This window comes from Lepus europaeus, chromosome 2 (genome assembly GCF_033115175.1).
Source record: "Lepus europaeus isolate LE1 chromosome 2, mLepTim1.pri, whole genome shotgun sequence".
In the NCBI taxonomy this organism is placed as follows: Eukaryota; Metazoa; Chordata; class Mammalia; order Lagomorpha; family Leporidae; genus Lepus; species Lepus europaeus.
The window spans coordinates 47,501,436-47,525,333 of NC_084828.1; the positions used below are offsets into that span (position 1 = coordinate 47,501,436).

Consider the following 23,898-nt stretch of genomic DNA (forward strand, 5'->3'; position numbering starts at 1 on the left):
TACATTTTTTTTCTTCATTTGAATTTTTAAAAAATTTGTTGAATGAGGTTACCACAATGGAAAACAAACAGATAGCATTTGATTAGAAGACCATTCTGAACATAATGATCTTGAATCTATAACCACATCCTATGTTACAGTATATAGTAGCAAGTCCCAGCTACATAAAACATTTGGAGAATGACCATCTCCCTTGACGAGATGGGCCTGGTGTTTCAGCAGGTGATAAAGCAACATTGTGTCTGTATCCAGATTAACATGGAATGGATTTTGCTTTCCAACTTAAATGCAGATCTTCCTTGCAAAGTTTGCCTTTCAGTATTTCACCATGTTAAGAAATTTTATTAAAATATATTCAAAACGGTCCTCTTGGGAAAATAGTAATGAAGCACTTAAGATGTGGTAGCTTTGATATGTTTCATTTTAATTTTGTTAAGATAAAAGCAAATAAGTATCTTGGTCATGTTTGTTATCAACTTATTACTTTTTTTCTAATTACTGTATTTTATTTAAATAATTGGTCTTGGTAAGATTACAAATAAAAGGCTGATTTGTAATATTTCCTTGTTGTAAATGATATGCTACTTATGTATGTTTTATAATAGAAAAACATAAAAATGTTTTAGCATATATTTATGTTCCATTGTATAATAGAAATACTATGATATATTCTATCAGATTTTAGATTATATAATGTGTATGATATGTTCTACGCATTGCTCATTTGTGCACACATGACTTTCTATTAAGGGAGGCAAGATCCCAATCCGGTGGACATCACCAGAAGCTATAGCCTACCGCAAATTCACATCAGCCAGTGATGTGTGGAGTTACGGGATTGTTCTCTGGGAGGTGATGTCTTATGGAGAGAGACCATATTGGGAGATGTCCAATCAGGACGTAAGTATGTTTTTGTAGCTTATGAATTATGGGTTCTGATTTAAAGATCAAGCTGTGCAAGGAAGTGAAGCATAACAAAACCAGGAGGTTCCTGGTCTGTGGCATTGAAATTGAATACTTGGAAGGATTGAAAGTGTTTCGAAGTCTTAAAGGATGCTAATTGAATTAGTCTTATAGCTTCAATGTTTCCTTTATCAGGGTTTAGAAAAGAGACAAAAATGGAATGGTTTTTTACTAATATAATAAGAGACTAAGTAGATAAATAGAATGGAATATAAGTAGAATGGAATAATAAATAAATGGAATATTTGAAATATTTTTTGCTATCAAACTGCTTTCAAGATACATTTGTCTGCTATTCTTTCTTGATTAGATCAATGTATCTTGGCAACTTGTTTCCTCAAATACGGTGTTTTTCAAAAATAAGAAATCTCTGTCATGTTATTTCTATTAATGTATTAAACATGGACATGCATTTATTTATATGAATGAAAGGCTGGATGGAGAAAATGATCTTTAAGTTTCTATTATATCTGTGATATGATTTTTAAAAAGAATTTTGTTGTTATAGGTTATGTTTTTCTCATGCCTAGGAAAAGATGCTATTTGCATATTCGTCAGCTCTCAGAAGTTTTTTCTTTATCATCAACCACAATATCTGAGCAATATCCCAATGACACAGAACAAGACAACTTGTTTGAGTCATTTTCAACTCATTACATATGAAATGGCTCCTAATGCATTTTGATCTTCAAATCATTCTATGCTTCTTCAAAAAAATTGCTTTGTATATAATACACGGAAAATCACACTCACTTTTCCACATCTCTGTTTTCTAAAATTGTGTCTGCACCTAGGGATCTCAATGTGTGGTCTTTTGAACTAGATGGCTTGGAAATTGTTTAAGAATAGAAACAGTGACTTGATCAGCCCTTGTCCTGACTGTAGATGTACAATTTAATACTTTATCCCTTTTAGTATTTTTTTTTGTTCTACTTAATACTATTGGTTGAACTCTATAATTAACACAATATTATTCTTAGGTGTTTAAATTTAACTGAAAAGTGATCCCTGTTAAATATAAGGGTGGGAATAAGAGAGGGAGGAGATGTACAGTTTGGGACATGCTCAATCAGACTTGTCCCAAATGGTGGAGTTAGAAATGTGCCAGGGGTTTCCAATACAATCCCATCAAGGTGGCAGGTACCAGTGCCATTTCACTAGTCAAAGTCATCAATTTCAGTTCACAATTGATCATACTGATAGGTCTAAGAGTCAAAGGGATCACATAAACAAGACTAGTGTCTGCTAATGCTAACTGATAGAATAAAAAAGGGAGAGAATGATCCAACATGGGAAGCGAGATACACAGCAGACTCATAGAATGGCAGATGTCCTAAACAGCACTCTGGCCTCAGAATCAGTCCTTAAGGCATTCAAATATGGCTGAAGAGCCCATGAGAATATTTTAGGCATGGAAAGTCAAGACACTCTGGCAAAAAAAAAAAAAAAATGACCTAAATGAAAGATCTCTGCGAGTGAGATCCCAGTGGAAAGAACGGGCCATCAAAGAAGGAGGTACCTTTCTCTGAAGGGAGAACTTTCACTTTGACTATGACCTTGTCGAAATAAGATTGAAGTTGGTGAACTCAAAAGGCTTCCATAGCTTTGGCAACTGATGACTAGAGCCTAGAGAGATTACTGATGCCACAAACAAGAGTGTCAAATTGTTAAGTCAACAACAGGATTCACTATGTACTTACTCCTCATGTAGGATCTCTGTCCTTAATGTGTTGTTCAGTGTGAGTTAATGCTATGACTAGTGCTGAAACAGTATTTTGCACTTTGTGTTTCTATGTGGGTTTAAACTGATGAAATCTTTACTTCATATGTGCTGGATTGATCTTCTGTATATAAAGATGGTTGAGAATGAATCTTGATGTGAATGCAATGGAAGAAGGAGCAGGAAATGGGAGGGTTGCGGGTGGGAGGGAAGTTCCGGGGGGGGGGGAGCCATTGTAATCCATAAACTGTACTTTGGAGATTTATATTTACTAAATAAAAGTTTTTTAAAAAAGAATATTCTACAAGGACAAAAACAAATCAATTTTATTTTGTGAAAAATAAAAAGAATAGAAATTCTCAGACTCCACCCTAAATCTCTGCTTCCAGAAACTTGTGGTTAGAAGGGAAAATACTCTGCATATTAATAAATGCATTAGATGATTGGATACATATTGAAAATTTAAGAAACACTGCATTATAAAGTGTAAAACTAATAGACTAACATACTTACTTGTGTAGAACATTGAATTTTATCAAAGGAAGGGAATATTTGAACTGTGATAGAACTAGAATCTGCATTCTAATATTTTTGGAATCACAATTTCTATGTATAATTTGTATAACATAATCATAATTACTTCAGTCCATCAAACTTCCGATAATCTCAAACATTTCTTTTTGTTTTTATCTAAAAAAGATCTTCACCAAAATTTCTTTCCAATATCCACTTTCCTTTGTTCTTCCTTTATATAATGTTTTGAGTCGTGAGCAATTATTTATTTGATCAGCTGTTATCCCTTTAGGCAACTTAAAATGAGAACTTTTAAACTTAACTTTAAAGTATGCCTAGTAATGTGCTCCACCTAGAAGAGAGTAAAATACGTTCCACTTTCTACACAGGTAATTAAGGCTGTGGATGAGGGCTATCGCCTACCACCCCCCATGGACTGCCCAGCTGCCTTGTATCAGCTGATGCTGGACTGCTGGCAGAAAGACAGAAACAACAGACCCAAGTTTGAGCAGATTGTCAGCATCCTGGACAAGCTTATCCGGAATCCCGGCAGCCTGAAGATCATCACCAGTGCGGCAGCAAGGTGACACATTCGAGTTTGCATCCTGTTCTTACTCAGAAATGCATGTGTTTGCTGTCTCAAAGATGTCAGTTTTTTTTCCTGTAGACTTTCCCTGCAAAATTCTCTGAAATTTATACTCCTCAAGATTGGAAAGATGTGTCTTCTTCTCTTTTTTTTTTTTATTTTTAGGGAAAAGTATCATGTTATTTAAGTAGTAATGACAGAATTCTGAAATATTTTTAGTATCTATATTGACAAAAGTGACTGTGCATTCAAGCTTCTTTAAATCTTTGAGAAATAAGTCTTCTTAGCTAATCAAATAAGTGCGTCTCAGAGAAACTAAAGGCAAAGCTGTCTTAATAATGTAGAATCTCACTGCATGGGTAAGATAAATGTAGTTCTTTCCTGATGATGTGTGCTCTTGTAGACTTTTAAATTTTGTTTTTATTTACCTCATGAGGTAGTACACATTTTTTTTTTAAACTGAATGGCAAAGAGACAGAGAAGAATCTTCCATCAGCTTGCTTACTCCATAAAAGTCCACATGAGTCAGGGCTGGGCCAGGCTGGAACCAAGAGCAATCCTGATCTCTCACATGTGTGGTAGGTACCCAAATCCATGATCCACAGTCTGCAACTTTTTAGGGTACACATTAACAGGAAGCTGGAGTCAGGACTCAAGTACCTGCTGTGTGGGCTGTGGGCATCCAGCATGGTTTTAACCACTGTACCAGATGCCCACTCACTAGTACATATTTTGGTAAAGATTTATTTTTATTATTATTTGAAAGGGTTACAGACAAAAATATGGACAGAGAGAGAGAGAGAGGTCTTCCTTCTGCTGGTTTGCCCTCTAAATGGCCACAATGGCCAGAGCTGAGCTGATTCAAGTCAGGAGCCAGGAACTTCTTCTGGGTCTCCATGTGGGTGCAGTGGCACAAGGACTTGGGCTACCTTTTGATGCTTTCCTAGGTACATTTGCGTGAGCTGGATCAGAAGTGGAGCAGGCAGGACTTGAATCGGTGCCCATATGGGATGCCCATGCTGCAGGCTGGGGCTTTAACCTGCTGCACCACAGCATCAGCCCCACTAGTACATATTTTGTACATGAAAAATATTCCCCTTGACAAGTGAAGAGAGAATCACTTCAGGCATATTTGGGACTACTAGCTATGTGCTTGTACATATAACCAATGGTTTAAAGAATAGAAAGCCCGATAATGTCTGTGTAGGTGCAATGGAATTTCCTCAGTAACAATGCTTTGTGCTCTGCTCTAAGTTCTTGAGCCCATGCATAATCAATAGTTCCTCTATATCTGGTCTCAAATGTGCTATTTTACATTTCCATTAATTCTACCCTAGCCTATTGTTTCCATTGATAAAAAGCATGGTAATTAAAGCTGCCATTTAATGTCTAGGAATTTCCTTGCTTTTTGCCTTAAGTTGTTTGTTTAAAGATTAATAGTGTATGATTATGGGTAAATGTTTGAGAGAAAGATATGTAATATTTATATATATATATATACGTATATATTTGTATAAATGTTCAATTAATTATAGTTTTGTATCAGACTTCTACAAATCTATGATATATTAATTTGATGTTTTAAGAAATCAAAATTAATGTTACCTAAAGCACACGATAAACTAAACATGAAAATTTTAGGTAGAGACAGATTTGACAATGAGGAAAATGGATAAATGAGCATTCCCATCTATACATCTATGTATATATCTTCTTCCTCTATTGTGATGCAATTATCACAAAATTGTGCATACTCCAAGTGTACGATATCATGCTTTGATATACACTTACATTATTAAATGATTATCACAAGCAAGATAACAAATCCATTGCCTCACACAGATACCTCCTGTGTGTCTGTCTGTGCATGTGTCATCTACTCTTTAAGTAAACTTCAAGTAAATAACACATTATTTTTGATAACTACTGTATTTTACATTAAATTTACATTTTCTTGCTGCTGATTTTCTTGAGCTCTTTTAAGATCAATCCCATTTACAATAGCTAGAAAAAGAGTTAAATACCATGGAATAAATTTATACAACGGTGTCAAAGATCTCTATGAGATCTCTATGAGGAAAATCATGAAACTTTTAAAGAAACAATAGAAGACATTAAAACATAGAAAAATATTCCATGTTAATGGATTGGAAGAATCAGTATCACCAAAATATCAATACTACCGAAAGCAATTTACAGATTCAATGAAATCCCAATTAAAATAGTAAAGACATTCTCAGGTTTAGAAAAAAATGATGCTAAAAATTATATGGAAACACAAGAGATCATGAATAATTAAAGCTACCTTGTAGAACAAAAAGAAAGCTGTAAGCATCAAAATACTTGATTTCAAGACATATTACAGTGCAGTCATAATCAAAACAGCTTGATACTGGCACAAAAATAGATGTGTAGGCCAATGGAACCAAATAGAAGCTCCAGAAATCAATTTACACATCTATGTTCAACTTATTTTGAACAAAGGAGCTAAAATCAATCCCTGAAGCAAAGACAATCTCTTCTGCAAATGGTGCTGGGAAAACTGGATCTCCCATGCAGAAATATGAAACTAGACCTCTACTTTATACCTTACCAAAAATCCACTCAAAGTGGATCAAAGACCTAAATCTAAGACCTGATACCATCAAATTAATTTTGCTCTTATATCTATGCTTTTGTTTTCAGATCTAGAAACTCATTGCCAAGATCAATGTTGTAGAGCTTTTCTTGTGTTTGCTTCTAAGCATTTTATGGTTCAAGTGTTAATTTGAAGTATTTAATCTATTTTGAGTTGATTATACTAAGCATGAATGATCTAGTTTTTTTAAGATTTATTTACTTATTTGAAAGGCAGTGTTACAGAGATGCAGAGGCAGAGAAAGAGAGAGAGAGAGAGAAAGAGAGAGAGAGAGAGAGAGAGAGAGAGAGAAAGGTTCCATCCACTGGCACTGGTTCTCTCCCCAAATGGCAGCAATGGCGGGAGCTGTGCTGATCCAAAGCTAGGAGCCAGGAGCTTCTTCCAGGTCTCCCACACAGATACAGGGGCCCAAGGACTTGGGTCATCTTCTGTTGTTTTCCCAGGCTATGGCAAAGAGCTGGATCAGAAATGGAGCAGCTGGGACTCCAACTGGCACTCAGACAGCAGCTTTATTTGCTACGCGGCAGCACTGGCCCCTGTTTTTTTACATTACATTTGAATAAGATAAATAAAAAATAGAAACAAAATCTTAATATTAGTATATAAAAATCATATTTTGTTAGAAATAACATTCGGCTTTAATAAGATTGAATTTTATGATAGATCTTAACAGAAAGCTTCAAAAAACATATCCCATAAAGATTAATCTTTTTCCTAAACTTCAGAGAAAGACAGTCTGGACTCTTATGGAAATCCACCTGACAGTTTAACAACTAACAGGATAGCCTTGTTGTCCTTTTCTGGGCCATATGGTCCTAATTTTGTATCCTGACACCATTTATTTTTATCTTTACACAACAGTATTCATAGCAGAGAAAACCCTTTTTCAACTCTTTCTGTGTCATAAAAATGACATTTAAACCATTTCCACAGAATGATTTAGTCAGTATAAAGCTAACCCATGCAATATGATCTAGAGATATTTAACCCCAATTTTATGGAGAGATATGGCCTTATGTCAGATCAGCATAAGTACTAGTGTATCAGTTATGACCTAGCATCCAAATTTTAATATAAACTTTTAATTATTTATTCATTCTTATTGAAATATAAAATATATTTTTCTCAGAATATATATTCTAAATACCAGAAAAATTATACCTCTTTTACTACAAAACATTTAATTTTAGGAAGCCTTCAAAAATTTTTCTTTTTAAATACATAATGTATTTATTTATATAAAGTGAATGGATATCAAGTATTTCATATACATAGTTTTAATAAGATGATAATACTTAATCACCCTCCATCCTTTTTCCCACTACCTCCCTTTTTTATTTTACTTTTAATTATTGTGATAACATACTTTCAATTTACTTCATAACCACAATCTTAATCCTCCATTAAATAAAGAATTCAACAAGTAGAATGTACAAAGATCACTGTTCCTCAGGAGTCTAGATAAAGCCTATAAGCCCTATTCAAACCCCAAGATGCCACTTTCACTCATATACATTGCTTTTTTTGTACTCTCTATTTTAGCTATCACAAATCAGACGAAACATAAGATATTTGTCTTTTGGGGGTTGGATTTTGCTAAGTATAATGGTCTGCAATTGTATCCATTTTGCTGCAAAAGACAGGGATTCATTCTTTTTATTGCTGAATAGTATTTCACTGTACATATACACCATTATCTAGTCATCAGTTGATATACATCTGGGTTGATTCCATGTCTTAGCTTTTATGAACTAAGCTGTTATAAACATGGATTTTCAGATAACTCTTTCTTATGCTGATTTCATACCCTTTGGATAAATTCTGAGTAGGATATCTGAGTCATATGGTAAATCAGTTTCAAGACTTCTGAGGCATTTCCAAATTGTCTTCCTTAATGGTTGTACTAATTTACATTCCAACCAACCGTGTAATAGAGTGTCTGTTTCCCTACATCCTTGCCAGCATTAATTATTTTCTGATTTTTTGATGATAGCCATTCTAACTGGGATGACGTGAATCTGCATTGTGGTTTTTATCCTCATTTCCCTGATGATTAGTAATCTTGGTCATGTTTTCATGTGTCTATCAACCATTTGTATTTCATCATTCAGAAAAATGCCTGTTCATATCCTTAGTTCATTTCTTAACTGGATTGTTTGTTTTGTTGTTGAGTTTCTTGAGCTCCTTATTTATTCTGGATATTAATCCTTTATGAGATTATAGTTTGCAAATGTTTTCTTCCATTCTGTCAATTGCCTCTTCACTTTGTTAAATGTTTCATTTACCATGTAGAAGCTTCTTAGCTGATGCCATCCTGTTTGTTTTTGCTTTTATTTCCTATGCTTCTGAGGTCTTAACCAAGAATTCCTCCCATATGTCAATGTCTTGTAGTGTTTACCCTATATTTTCCTCTAGTAATTTGGTGGTTTCAGTTCTTGGGTTTATATCCTTGATCCATTATGAGTTGATTTTTTGTAAGTTTTGATTGTTTTGTGTAAGGTAGAGGATTTGTTTCATACTTCTGCATGTAGAGATCCAATGAATTACAAATATTTTTATACAAAATCTAATGCACCTTAATTTAGTAAATATAAAACTAGAGTAATTATAATTACATGTTTAAAAATTGCCATTAAAACAAAACTGGGTAGATAGCATCATCATATAGTTGTTACCAACAAAATCACACAACCATGCAACAATATCAAGAATTAATTTTTATTTAGAAAATCAGTTTTTCTACCTTTGACAAGAATTATTTCATCCTTCTTTATGACTAATTAAATTTATTACCCCCTTTACTTTTTCAATGATCCCTTGACACATACTTTATTGAAAAATATAAGATAAGAGTTTACAACAATAAAACTTACTGATACCTGCACCTCTCTGGCTTGCCTTCTGGTCCTCTTTAATTATAAGAGAGGAAATGTCCCTCTGCTTGTCAGGCAAATCCTTTCTCTCTCTCTCTGTCTCTCTTTCTCTCTCTCTCTTTCCCTCAGTTCTCTTCTCCCTCCCTTCAATCCATCTTTCCCTTCAGAACTCTTTCTTTCTGCAAAAACATACCCATATAAATATGCCTGTTGCAGTATTTCTCACATTTGGTGATAAGAATTACCTAGGGAACACATTAAATGTACGGCTATCCATGTCAATCCCAAGCTAGTCATTCAGATTCTATTGCGGGAGTGCTTGGGCTCCTGCCACACAGGTGAGAGACCTAGAAGAAGCTCCTGATTCTTGACCTTTAGCATGCCCACACCCATCCATTTTGGTCATCTGGCTGGTGAACCAGCAGAAGGAAGATCCATCTCTCTTTGTCTCTCACTCTGTATCTCACTGTTTATCTCTCTCTAATTATGTCTTCAAATAAAATAAATATTTTTTTTTAAATGAAGTACTTGAGACAGGTACTTTGTGCATACAGGTTGATTGCCACTATAGTTCTGGAGGTCCAAGGTCTAAGGGTCACATGTAAAGACAGAGAGCAATATGTGCCTTTCTGTATCTCTCTCCCTCTGCTATACAACCACTATAATTCAATGATGGGAATTGTACCCTGAAGTCCTAGTAAATTGAAAGAATGCCATTTCAAAAATTAAATGAAAAATAAGAAAGGAAGGAGTGTGGGAGTGAGGAAGGATAGTGTGGGATGTATCAATGTGTTCTTAAAACTGTATGAATAACAGTATGAAATACACAAAATATGTTCCCCTTATATAATAAAAAGACCTTATCTGATCATAATAACTTCCCAAAGGCTAAACCTCTACACATTATTCTTGTAGTAACTCCTCACCATGTGGATTAATTTTAATGTATGAAGCCTTGGGAGACAGACAAACCATATCCAAACTATAGCATCATTAACACTTAGGGGAAAAAATCTGAATTATTTCTGATGGTTTAAAAAGGCACTTCTTTTCCAATGACATTTCCTTTACTCAAATATCTATTTATTCATTTCTTCAACAATTACGTATTATGTTACCAGAGAGAGTTGGAACAGAGGTTCTTACCCTGCTCCTAAGCAAATAGTTTTAAATGTGAGATGGGGATTGGCGGTAACCAAGCTAGCAGAGCTTAATGATGCAGACACCAGACATGCCAGGTAGGCAACTCAGCGAGGAACAAAGTATATTTAGGCTGGGATTTATATGGGTATGGGGTCCAGTTCTTCTCACCATTTCTCCTACTCCCTCCATCTTATTCTGGGATGTTGCTGGGCAAGGAGTTTTGGTGCATGAAGTTCCCCAAGGGCTTTATCTCACAGTGTTATCCCAAAGTATACCCCCTTTGATAGCTTTCCAGAAAGTTTCCCCTGGCTTGACTCCAGGAGAGACAACTGGGACCTCTTTCTTAGGTTAGCTGACATGGATAGTCCTTTGGAAATGTAAATGCTGGACTGTCCCAAAGCAGGCTTCTAAGATTCCTACATTCTTTCCTGCTTCCTGCGCTAACTTGTTTTTTTTTCCCATGGCCTCTCTCAAACACATAGGCTAGTATTTAACTTCCTACCTAACAATTATATGCCAATGTACCATGCACTAGCATATTGCTGACTCTGAAGAACAGTGAAGAAAACAAATATGGTCATGGCCATCCGCAGCTTACATTATGGAATAGGTACAATGAACAATAGACAAGGGTAGACCACTGAAAGGAAATGTATGGATAGTTATGATAAATCATGAAAGTGATTTTGAAAAAGCCCTCCACGGAGGTTACATTTGAGCTGAGACCTGAACATATAAGCCAGCTGTTCAAAGAACTCCCCTCTCAAAAAAATATTCTTGGCATAAGGTAAATAAACTGTAACGATCTTGAGAAAAGAGATTGGTGATTTCCTGGGAAGTGGTAGAGGAAAAACACTGCTAAAGAGTAGTAGCGGAAGGAAATGTCTGTCATAATCCAAGGAGGCAAACAGAAGCCAGAGTGCTTGGACTATGTGGATCATGGGGAATACGTAGATTTTGTTTTTTTTGTTTTTTTTTTTTTTTTGACAGCAGAGTTAGACAGTGAGAGAGAGAGGAAAAAGGTCTTCCTTCCGTTGGTTCACCCCGCAAATGGCTGCTACAGCTGGCGCGCTGCGCCAATCCAAAGCCAGGAACCAGGTGCTTTTCCTGGTCTCCCATGCGGGTGCAGGGCCCAAGGACCTGGGCCATCCTCCACTGCCTTCCCGGGACACAGCAGAGAGCTGGACTGTAAGAGAAGCAACCAGGACAGAATCCGGCACTCGTGCCACTTGAACAACAGTCTAATCTCAGCAGCCACTTCTAATCCCATTATAAAGCTAAAATGTTTCAGAAGACTGCAGCATACATTGTTCTCCACACCTCAAATTCTCTTTTATGTCTTTTTTAATGGAAAGCAGCTTATACATCATGGATTTATTGAGCTGTTCTCTGGCAACACAATATAAAGTTTAATGCCATTATACCTTTACATAGCACCATATTTCCATTCTTTATCATTCTTTTAATTGTTATTTCTCAGTGAGTGCATTCTTTTTAAGATAGCATTATCTCAGTAAACTAAATCCTGAGCCATCAGATGTCATGCTTCTCTTATTATTAGTGCCAGACTGATAGTGGGAACTCAATAAATGTCTCCTAAATGCATGAATAAATATTTGATAATATCATTTTATATTTAATTTCTTTTTTTTTTTTTTTGACAGGCAGAGTGGACAGTGAGAGAGAGAGAGAGACAGAGAGAAAGGTCTTCCTTTTTGCCACTGGTTCACCCTCCAATGGGCGCCGCGGCTGGTGCACTGCGGCCAGCGCACCCCGCTGATCTGAAGCCAGGAGCCAGGTGCTTCTCCTGATCTCCCATGAGGTGCTGGGCCCAAGCACTTGGGCCATCCTCCACTGCACTCCCGGGCCACAGCAGAGAGCTGGCCTGGAAGAGGGGCAACCAGGACAGAATCCGGCGCCCCGACTGGGACTAGAACCCGGTGTGCCAACGCTGCAGGCGGAGGAATAGCCTATTGAGCTGCAGCGATGGCCAATTTATATTTAATTTCAATAGATACAATTTTTAGAAAAAATTCTAGTGTTTTTCTGTTCATTAAACAGATTTCTTAGGGTGACTAGTATCTGGCAATGCTTAACATTTTCTGTTAAGTAACATTTCACAATGTTTTTCTATCAACTTAACCCCAGAAAAATCCCCTTGAAAACTCAGTCTGAGCTTGTGGCTAGTACCAGGGATCCAAATTTCTGAATGCCATGTATATCTGCTTCAATGAATAGAATTGTGCCCACACAAGTATTCTATAGTATCATTTAAGATAAGCCACACCATTCTTAAAAGAAAAAATGTTTCCAGTGACAGCCTTGATCTTGTTAATCATATTTAAAAACTTTACTTTCTTGTGGTATGTCAGCTAAATATGTTTTAAACCTATTTTACAAAAAAAAATTCTTTCATATATAGTTGTAGGAATCTTTTAATGGGGATCATTTCACTTTTCAATATTTGTTTTAATTAATGATTCACAATTGGATCATTCTCAAACAATCTCCTCCTGTACGTGTCTATGTGAATATTATCGTTCATTGTGTATGATTAAAAGTGCAGAAGATAGCGGTACGCCGGCCGCAGCAGCCATTGGAGGGTGAACCAACGGAAAAGGAAGACCTTTCTGTCACTCTCTCACTGTCCACTCTGCCTGTCAAAAAAATAAAAGTTAAAAAAAAAAGTGCAGAAGATAAAAAAGCTTGTATTTAGAATGTGTCAGAATCATAATTGATTTACTTATCTTACAAATTAGAGTAAATCACAAGACACATGTATGAGTTTGAAGTCTTGGCTGTACATCAATATGAAGTTACAAATGTTTATTTAGCAGTCACCTTATACAAAGCATTATGCTAAGCCACATGGCAGTTATATTGGTGACATTACTCTATTTCCATCTTCAATAGCTTATCCCTAGATACAAGATGGAAAATTAGTCATATATTTTATAATATCCCTGAGAATGTATAAATATTAAAGCTAAATGGGTAAGTATTCATGAAGAGAAATGAGTTTAATTGTAGCTTCTTTGGAATCCCCTGTCAATTGTATTAAAGAAATGACTTGTATAATGGATGAAATTCCTTTTACATGATCAGATTAAAAACATAACAGGCCAAGGGAACACTATAAAAAAAAGCAAGATACCGAAAAGTATATGTTGTGTTCCACAGTACATTGAACAAATATTCTATCATAACATAAGATAAAAAAGGAAATTAGGGAGAAATATTTGATAGATTGTCACTTCTAGAGCCATGGGCTTATATCCATGTGGAAAGGGAGAGCCAGTCAAGAAATTATTAGATGTGTTGCTGTGTATCAATAGAGCAGTCTGATAGCTCTATTAGGAAAGACTGGAAGTGATTCCTGATAAAGAATGGGGGAAATTTCAACAGTTTAAGAAAGGACATAATAGGGATTTAACAGAGGAAATTAAAAAAAAAAGTTGTGTGAAAGAAAAATTTCTGAAATAAAATTATGGTACTGTGATGTGCAAAGTGACAGAGTCATTATTGGACAGTCCTTCTAGGTTTGGAAAGTGGAGGGTGGCAAGACCAGAACTCTCACTGACAGTGGTAGGAAAGGCATAGCACGAGCAGTTTTGTAAAAATGAGTCCCTCCAGAAGCTCAAGTTCACATCACAAACTTGGGGAGGATATTAAAGCTATGAATACAATTTAGAGAATTACTGCAGTAGAGATAAAAAGAGTAGTCACAGGAACATGCTTAGTACATGCAAGTCTCAACCTAGTAATGGGATTTTCATCACAAATGTAGTCTTCTTTATTTGCCTAACATTATTTAATTTCTAATTAAAGTTCTTGTATCTTGTGAATTGTCATGAGACTTTAATGCATGAATGGTGGTGGTTGTTGGTTCGTTTAGAATGAAACAGAGTTGTCTCTCATCTCAGTCCACAAGACTATAATTTTCAATCTTTCCTTGCCATTTGGGATTTTCTTGAAGTCCCTAAAATGCATCACTTGGTCCAGAAGTCATTAACTCAAATGTCTACAAAATTAAAATGCTGACTGTCATGAAAGAATGCCTTTGTAGTATATAACAGGATATGGTTGTATCTAAAGGAGATTTCAAGTATCTTGTAATGGAAGTTTGTGAAACCAATCAGTGTCAGGGGTGGCAATCCTAGAAAGAAATATAATATGAAACATTCCTTAGTATTTCAGAATGTTAACCCATTAAATTGACTCCCATCTAGAGAGAAGGAAAATTATCTCTGACTATAGTTTGAGTAATAGAACCAACTACTGCACAGAAGAATTAGAAATGATAGGTAGGGCCGGCGCCGCGGCTCAATAGGCGGCGCCGGCACACCGGGTTCTAGTCCTGGTTGGGGCACCGGATTCTGTCCTGGTTGCCCCTCTTCCAGGCCAGCTCTCTGCTGTGGCCCGGGTGTGCAGTGGAGGATGGCCCAAGTGCTTGGGTCCTGCACCCCATGGGAGACCAGGAGAAGCACCTGGCTCCTGGCTTCGGATCAGCGGGGTGCGCCGGCTGCAGCGGCCATTGGAGGGTGAACCAACGGTAAAGGAAGACCTTTCTCTCTGTCTCTCTCTCACTGTCCACTCTGCCTGTTAAAAAACAAAACAAAACAAAACAAACAAAAAAACAAGTGATAGGTATAAACAAGGAACAATCAAGAGTCAGAATGCAATTGAGAACATTAAAGAAAATAATAGCTCAAGGAATTTTCAAGAATACGATAGTTTTAACTAAATTATCAAAAGCTATAAAATGGCTAAATAAAGAGAACTGAGGATAAAGCGTTCATTTAAGCATTCTTTTCAGAGAACTATTTTGAGTCTTTAAGATTGACAGATATGAAATTTTAAGAGGTCTAATTGTAACTGAATGATGAAAGGAAAGATAATTTGAAAATAGTGTTTTAAAGATATTTACCAGAAACATAATCATAATGCACAGGATAAGTAAATCTTCCTTAAAGATGTTCTTGATAGAAAATGTCGCTAAACAAAATGTGCAAGTCACAATAGACAAATACTATACTTGTATGAGTCCATCTGTTTAGGGAACTTAGAGAGTCAGATTTATAGAAGCAAAAAGTAAAATTGTGGTTTCCAGGGTTTTAAGGCAAGAAAGAATGGGTCATTATTGTGTAATGGGTAAGTCTGAGAAAGTAGAGTTCTGGAGATGGATAGGAATGATGGCTGCACAACAATGTGAATGCACTTCTTGCCATTAAACTACACGTTTCAAAATAGCTCAGATGATTCATTTTGTTGTGCGTATTTTTCAAAGCAAGCAAATGCATAGAGAATGGTCTTACAATGACAAATTTTTTCTTATGTCACAACCCATGTATCGACCGGTTCTGCACCCACTAATACAATAAACACCACACTGAAAATACTGGAGAAAAAATATGTCTATTAAACATGTGCCTACGATTTTCCTGTCATTGTTCCTGAAGGAATATGTTGTAGAAACTATTTACATATGTTTTACATTGTAGTGGGTATTTTAAGTCATTTAACGTTGATATAAAGAATGTGCATACATTGCATGAAAATATAAAATAAAAAATAATTGAATATAAGAGACTTGGGCATCTGAATATTTTGATATCTATAGTGGATCATCAATGACTTTGAGCAAAATTCATTTTTAAAAGAAACTATATGAAAGGTTATTTTATATGAGATGAATAATATATGGTGTAAGTAAATTTGTTTTGTGAATGGATACAAAATTTAAAAAGATTAAAATAGAAAAAAAAGGTTGAGTATTACTATTCAATTAGTAAGATATCTTTTCTAGTTTCTAATATTTCTACATTTTCTGAAATATAATATTTTTCTTTTTTTCTTTGTTTTATGTTATTTAAAACACTTTGCCACAATCATTTCAAATATTTACATTATACATCTATAAATATATACTATTTTTTCTTGAAATCAAAGATATTATTATCAAAGAGTAAGGATTTCATGAAAACATGCTACAAGGTATATTGTCCTTTACAAGGTATGACTCATTGATGCAACATTTATACCTAGATACCAAATAATATGATATCCATAATTTTTTAAAATATTCTATACATTAACTACCACAAATAAGAAAAAACGTGATATTTTTCTTTCTGATTCAGGCTTATTTCACTTAATAGAAAATTAATTTGCTCTTCAATACACAGAATCTTTATAATGCAGGCCATGGAGCTGCCAATATTACCATAAAATAGTTGAATCCAAGTTCTTAGAACAATGAAGTGATGTGTTTGAAATTTTTTTTAAGGATTGTTTATTTGAACAACTGACTTACAGAGTAAAAGAAAGAGACAGGATGGGGTGAGAAATCTTCCATCTGGTGGTTTACTCTCCAGGTGGCCACAATTGCTGAGGTTGAATTGCTGAGGTTGGGCCAGGCTGAAGCCAGGAGACTGGATCTCCATCTGTGTCTCATTTGGGTGACTTGGACCAAAGAACTTCGGCCATCTTCCATGGCTTTCCAAGACACTTTAACATAGAGCTGGATTAGAAATGAAGCAGCTAGGACTCAAACCTGTGACAAGATTTTAGGCAATGACTTAACCTGCTGTGCCACAATGCTGGCCCTAACGCTGCCTCTAACGCTGCCCCTCAAAATATTTACAGTGAGGTGGTGTGAAGAATTAAACAAAATATTTGATATATTTAGCATGAGGTTCTACAGAACTTATTATACGAATTAATATAATTGAAATTTCTTAAAATGCATTGTTCCATTCCATACATTGCTAAATTTGAAAGGATTTATTTTTATTATCATGCAACATAAATGGAGAAATATAAATATTACTCATAATTTTTCCATTTAAATGACAATAAGTAAACATTAGCAAATATATTCTGTTCTCTGACGCACATTATAATTCTGTTTGAGAATGACTGCTGTTTTGACAAATCCTATATCCTTCATGATAAATCTAACTACTGAAAAAGAATCTGCCTTTATTTCTCAAAATGACTTTGACCTTAAATTCTGAAAATGACAGTGTGAGTTTGCTCATTAAACAAATAGGATACAGAGCCCTTTAGAAGGAAGCAAATTGGTAAGAAATACAGGTGATCTATCTCTTTTTTAATTCTTAATATCACAGTAGCTCATGTTGCCATGGGAGGAATTAAACCAAATGTAACAGCTATAAATGCTAAGACTTTTGTCAGTGAGACCTAGAGACAATTCAAATAAACACAATGACTTTACTTGTCTTTAATGTGTCATTTGTGTACTAGTTTTCTGTTGGGTACTATAACTATTCAGATTCATTTTTACTAATGAAAAATTCTTTTAATCTTACCTTGATTTTTAATGTTAGAAATAAGAAAGGTCATGGTCATCATCAATGTGTGTTAAAATACACTGACAAATATAAGATTCTCCACCTAAAATAGTGATTATGTAATTTGAATTAAATTAAAAATAAGTTGTAAAACATACTAAGTTTATAATACTATTATATTTAAAAGTATAATACTTTTTTCAGATAATAATATATTAGTGTGTTTTGGTTTTAAGAAATTACTCTTTTGATTTTATTTATTCCCTGAAATTATTCACAACATATAATAATTACAGTGATATAACATGCACCCTTAATATCTGCTCTCAACTTAAACATCTACCCATTTATTCAAAAAAAGTGTATTATTAATTATTTGCTGGATGAAAAACAAAGTCCTTGTAAACAAAAAAGTCTCACATTGTAAAAGGGTAATGTCTTGTTAAATCCTAGTGATCAAAATTCTAAGGTGATGTTGTCATAAGGTCATTATCAGGAGATGTTCTTGGAATTGGCAGTCTTTAAATGACATTTGTTTACCTGTACCTAATGCTATTTACTGTGCAACCAATTGCAGCAAAATGGGTGTTGATTGGGAGAAAATCTGTACCTCTTTAATATAACAGTACAAATACTCATAAAAGAGTAATTCAAAAACCTAACCAGAGAGATGGAGAAAGAGAGGAAAGTTATTTTTTGCTTCCCCAGAGCAAACATGTAATTTCCATGATTTCTTTTTAATGACTGCAGTCTGAGGCCAGTAGGCACTGATTTATGAAAAACTGTAAAAGATCAGGTGGAACTCTGTAGGACATCGTTTACAGCTGCACGGATTGAAACCTATCTAATTTGTCTAGTAAAAGTGTGAGCTCACGGTGCACATCAACCAGCCTATAAATTTCCCCTTCAGACCCAACGTCTGGGGCTGGGTCTAAAAAAACGCCAACGCCTGCAGCTGCTCAAAAAGCACAGATTCCCTTGGTGCGCATGAAGAGACATCACAGGCTCTTCACAGTGAGAGACAAATTCCTATCCATTGATAAACTCTCCAGATGTCCTCTCCGAGGAGGAAAGAAACCAATTTTTATTTGAAATCCCTAGAGAAATCCTGGAAGTGGAAAAATGATACTTTGCAGGGCTGGTTATTCTGAGGTCACTGGCATTAAAATTAGGTCATTTTTTTTTTTTTTTTTTTTTTTGGTCTTGGTTGCACTTTGATCCAAGTCATAAACAGAAAAACTCAGTTGGGGTCACTTTAATCCCTAATCTGCACGTCCTGTTCTATTTCAATTTGTTTATATTAGTTTTTTTTTTTTTTTCCAAACTCTTGTTGAGTCTGCCTAAAGAGTTTAAAACTCCAAACCATTCTGAATTGAGAAGAAAAATTTCTACATTTTGTTATTAGGCACACTTCATAAATATTCTGAATAAATGTCCTGGGGTTTGATTCTTTATACTCACAATCCCATAAATAAACCTGAATTACTATTCATGGGGGGTACAAGTTGACATTAGTTTCTATGCTACAGCTTCTGTAGATATAGACATGTGTTTGTGCATGCATGTGTGTGTATTTCTAGAGATCTTTTAATATCATATGGTCCCATTTCTAAGACTTCATTTTTCTCATAGAATTTTTTTTTTACATTTGACTTAATGCTATTTCTTTCAGTTGTATTTACTGATTCAGAGGCTTATCCAGTGAATTCAATACCATATTTAATGATTGCTAGTGACAAAGCTATTTTACCAATTATACCCATATGAAGACAACTCAAGAATATTGTGTTAGTTTCAGAATCTGTAATTTTATTTATATCTACTTCCTCATACTCTTAGGAGAAGAACAAAAATAAAACATTTTCAATTATGAGAATTATTTGGGTTTTACTTTTTCAAATGAGTAAAAATCATAGAAAGTTATTTGCATATGTGTGTCACAAATGAACAAATGAATAATTTATAAAATGCCATTTACATTTTACAGATTTCTAGATATCCCTAATGGAAAGACAATTATTACTTTATCAAATAATGCATAACATTGTTGTATTTTTCTTTTTTTAAGAAGCACTTCTTGAAATTAGTTAAAACCAAATTATGTCACATCAAAAATTATAAAACCCCATAAATTTAAGTATGTTAAGTAGAAAGGATTGAAATAATTGAGTTTAGTCTATGCAAAGAAGATTGAAAAGCCCTAAACTTCTCAGCTATCCTCCTCTTTAAGAAATGACCAAGGCAAGAAGGATGAAAATAGAAGCAGAAAAAAAAATTAATGTTGCATTGTGTTCCTTAAACTTCATATTAAAATTACATTAAACCTTGACACTTTCTATCACCTAAATTTAATGTATCATCAAAAAATTCCAAATGAGTTGACAATCAGCTTACAAGGTTCTTATGTGTTTTAAGCAGTAGTATGAAAGTCTAGGGCATGATCCCAAATTGTCCTGGTTTGGATCAGTTTCAAACTGATACATGTCTCTTGTACATCAGGCAGTGAGTTGAAGGAATATCCTTAGTAATAACAGCTTTCCAATTAAAAATATTTAAGTGCTTTTCAGACAGATTTTCACATTTAGAGCAGGAACTTCCGCCACCTATCCTAAATGATAATCAATGGTTGTTACTCATTAGTAAAGCTGTATACAATTTTAATTCATCTAAATGGCTCATTTTGCTGTTACTTCATGCTATTTCTAAATACATTATTAGAATAATCAGATTGTAGAGTTAAAATTATTGCTAAAATAATGATAAATGCATATCAATATAGGCCTCATTTGTTTTGGTGTCTTCTTATACCAAGATACTGAAATTAAATGTTTTCAAATGTTGAATTTAAAAAATTCACATGATGGATTCCATTTCAGCAAATCATTGATTTTTACAAGTGTAAGAAAAACATGAAGTTTTAGTTATAAAGCTTCTAATATTGAGAATTTTAATTTTTAAAATGTTAAGATATTAGTGCACATTAAATCCAACTTGGATATCATGTAAACCTAAACAATTCTGAAGAAGTAAAAATAAATCAAAATATGCCTTCTCAATTATAAAGATTATTGTATCTACAGTTTTGTGTTAATGATATATCTTATTGCAATGACGAAAACAAATGATAGAAGGCTGAATAGCATGTCCATTTCTAAACACTGGCTGTAGAATCATTGTGAATTTGTAAAAGTTATTGATGGTTCCAAAGAAGCCCCAGTTTCCACTCTTACAGGGATTCATATTAAATATTTTGCATGACTAAACTTCTCATTAGTCAAAAGGGTAATGAACAACATCAGTGAATTTTCTTAAGCTAGTATTTACTATGTTGTTTTATTTTTGAAGTTTTAAAAATGTAAAGAGGAACAAATTGCTAACAGATAGTGCTGGTTATGTGCTAGCACTTCTTTAAGTACTAGCTACATAGGCTCACTGCATCTTCATTTGTGGGAAATCTGTACCATTACCATCTTCCCCACTTTACAGATGAGGCAACAGACAAGACATAAAAATCTTCAAGGTCACACCGATAGTATGTTACATACTCAGTCCTATGGGTCCAGTATCTGTGCACTCAATCACTAGACCTCATGGCAAACAAAACCCAAGGTGCCACATCATGGAATCATAAATAGCTTAAAAATTAAGTAAAATGCAACATGGCATAGCATAGTGGTCAAGAGTCTTAGCATAGTGCCTAGCATATTGCAAGTGTTCATGAACTCTCAATATAACCTGACAACAAGTACTTTGTACTTACACTCCATTTCTTAATAGAAAAAGAAATGAAGAAAGAGAAGTTGACTTGGGAACTAGTCCCAGACTTGTGAGTCAAAGGAAAATTAAAGAAGACACTTAGAGCTGGGGGGAAAAAAGCCGAAGGCATATTACTAACAGGATGCTGCTTTTGGCTCCTGAAGCATGCATAGTCTCCTCTATTTCCTGTATGTCTCTTTTCTTTTGAATCATCAGATTTTGCAGGTGGCCATACATCTACCATCAGGCCCATAATAATATGAAACAATCCTAAAGGACTCTGTTCTTAATGCTGATAAGTATGGTGTCCTGTACTTAACGCTAATCATGTTATGTGAATCATAGTCATAGCCTGTATCTTTCTATTGATCTATCAATCATCTATCTAATATGTAATCTATCACGTGATGATTATACAGTCTTCTCCAAACTGTGAGCTTGAACAGACAAAGCCTTCATAGCAGGTACATTCTACAGAGGAACAGGAGCACCACATGAAGTCTGGAAGTTCCTGCTGATACTGGTGTCAAATTTTGACAGGTCACAACTCTGCTGGCTCCTGATCTCTGTCCTTTTGGTGTTTTCTTTTCTCACAGGCCATCAAACCTCCTTCTGGACCAAAGCAATGTCGACATCGCTACCTTCCGCACAACAGGTGACTGGCTTAATGGTGTCCGGACAGCACACTGCAAGGAGATCTTCACAGGCGTGGAGTACAGTTCTTGTGACACCATAGCCAAGATTTCCACAGAGTAAGCTTTCTAGTGAGCATAGCTGTTTGGCCTTAGTCATCTACTTTTTTTTTCTCTTTGCTTTATAATTTTTATTTTTAGAGAGATTAATAACATTATTTAAATGTGTGCTGCTTTTATGTTTTTCTGTAAGTAAGGACTAGATTGTTTGAACCATCATTTAGACAGAAACTTGTACGAGGTCTACAAACATACAGTGAGAGGATTTAATATTAAAACTGCTTCCATCACCAAATCAGACAGCAAAATATTTAATATACAGTATATGCTATAATTTTCTCCTAACTTGCCATCACCTTTTAATTAATAAACAAATTAAATAATAAAAAGTATGTATGGATGCAGTTATGCTTTTCACTGACAAAGTTTTAGGGATCTAAAAAGCAGTAATAAATATTGAAAAGTAGATGAGTACTAATAAGTGAAATTCATGCATATTTGACAATGCCAAATGGATTTCATGATAACTATATATGGAGTTAGATATAGATTGTGGTTGCGATTTACAATGTGTTATAAATCTGAGTTGTAATCTTGTGAGTGTCTCCTGTAACCATGGAGCTGAGCCCTGGGTGATTTTGTGAACCACACTTTCTAGATTGATTGAGTTGATATTGTTTTCCTTCAGGATAGAGCTCAAAGATAGGTGTCCTCATGGATACTATGAACTACAGGTAGACCGATATCCACACTTGCAGATGCAAGCCCTAAATTTAAAAACAAACAAACGAAACAAAACAAATACTTGTCAGGGTTGGCTATGTGGTGCAGTGAGTTCAGCAGCCATTTGCAGTACCAGCATCCCAAATGGCCACCTGTTCAAATCCGGCAGCTCTATTTCTGATCCGGCTCTCTGCTCATGTGCTTGGGAAAGCAGTGGAGGATGACACAAGTGCCTGGGCCCCTGCACCCATTTGGGAGACTCAGTGGAAACTCGTGGCTCCTGGCTTTGACCTTGCCCAGCCCTGGCTGTTGCTGTCATTTGGAGAGTGAACCAGAGGATGGAAGTTCTCTCTCTCTAATTTCTCCTTCTCTCTCTATAGCTCTTTAAAATAATTATTTCTTCTTAAAAATATAGATAAGGGGTGAAATGATTATATTCCTGTATATGAGGTATTCTGTTATTTTTACCTCTGTGAATATGGAAAATTCAGAACTCAACAGACAATTCAACATTCAAGGAAACATGTTGAATGCTTAAAGTAGTTTTCATAATGACTAAATGAACATTTTACATCATCACTATTATAGAACATCTACTCTCTGAAGTAGAATACTAGAAAATGAAGGACTTTTTTATTTTCCTTAAAATACTGATAGTTGGGGAAACAGAGCATATGTGTTACAATGTCCAATGTTAGTATGAATTTATGGTTGTATGAGTGTAAAGCTGACATAATCAAGCATACTGTGCAGTATTTCTTACAGGGATCTTTTAGTAACAGGAATATTTTTATCCATGAAACCCATGAACTTAAGAAAGGAATTAAGTGAATGCAGTGAATAGCCAAAAAATTATTCCTTGTTTTTGAGATCTGGCAAACAGAACTTAGAAAGTGAAAGTTCAAGTAGTACTCCTTATATCAGTGAATGAAAGCCATTTCACTTCCTAATGTGACATCATTAGTTTTTTCTTTTTCG

The 23,898-nt window shown here is 34.9% G+C and overlaps 1 protein-coding gene across 1 annotated transcript in view; it reads left to right on the top strand.

Annotated features, from left to right (window-relative positions):
• The window catches only part of EPHA3 (EPH receptor A3), a 397,092-nt gene that overhangs the window by 367,009 nt on the left and 6,185 nt on the right, over positions 1-23,898 (top strand). The window contains exons 14-16 of the mRNA XM_062176003.1: positions 751-900; positions 3,586-3,779; positions 22,102-22,257. Of these exons, the coding sequence (XP_062031987.1) occupies positions 751-900; positions 3,586-3,779; positions 22,102-22,257 (500 nt within the window). The remainder of the gene's footprint in view (positions 1-750; positions 901-3,585; positions 3,780-22,101; positions 22,258-23,898) is intronic.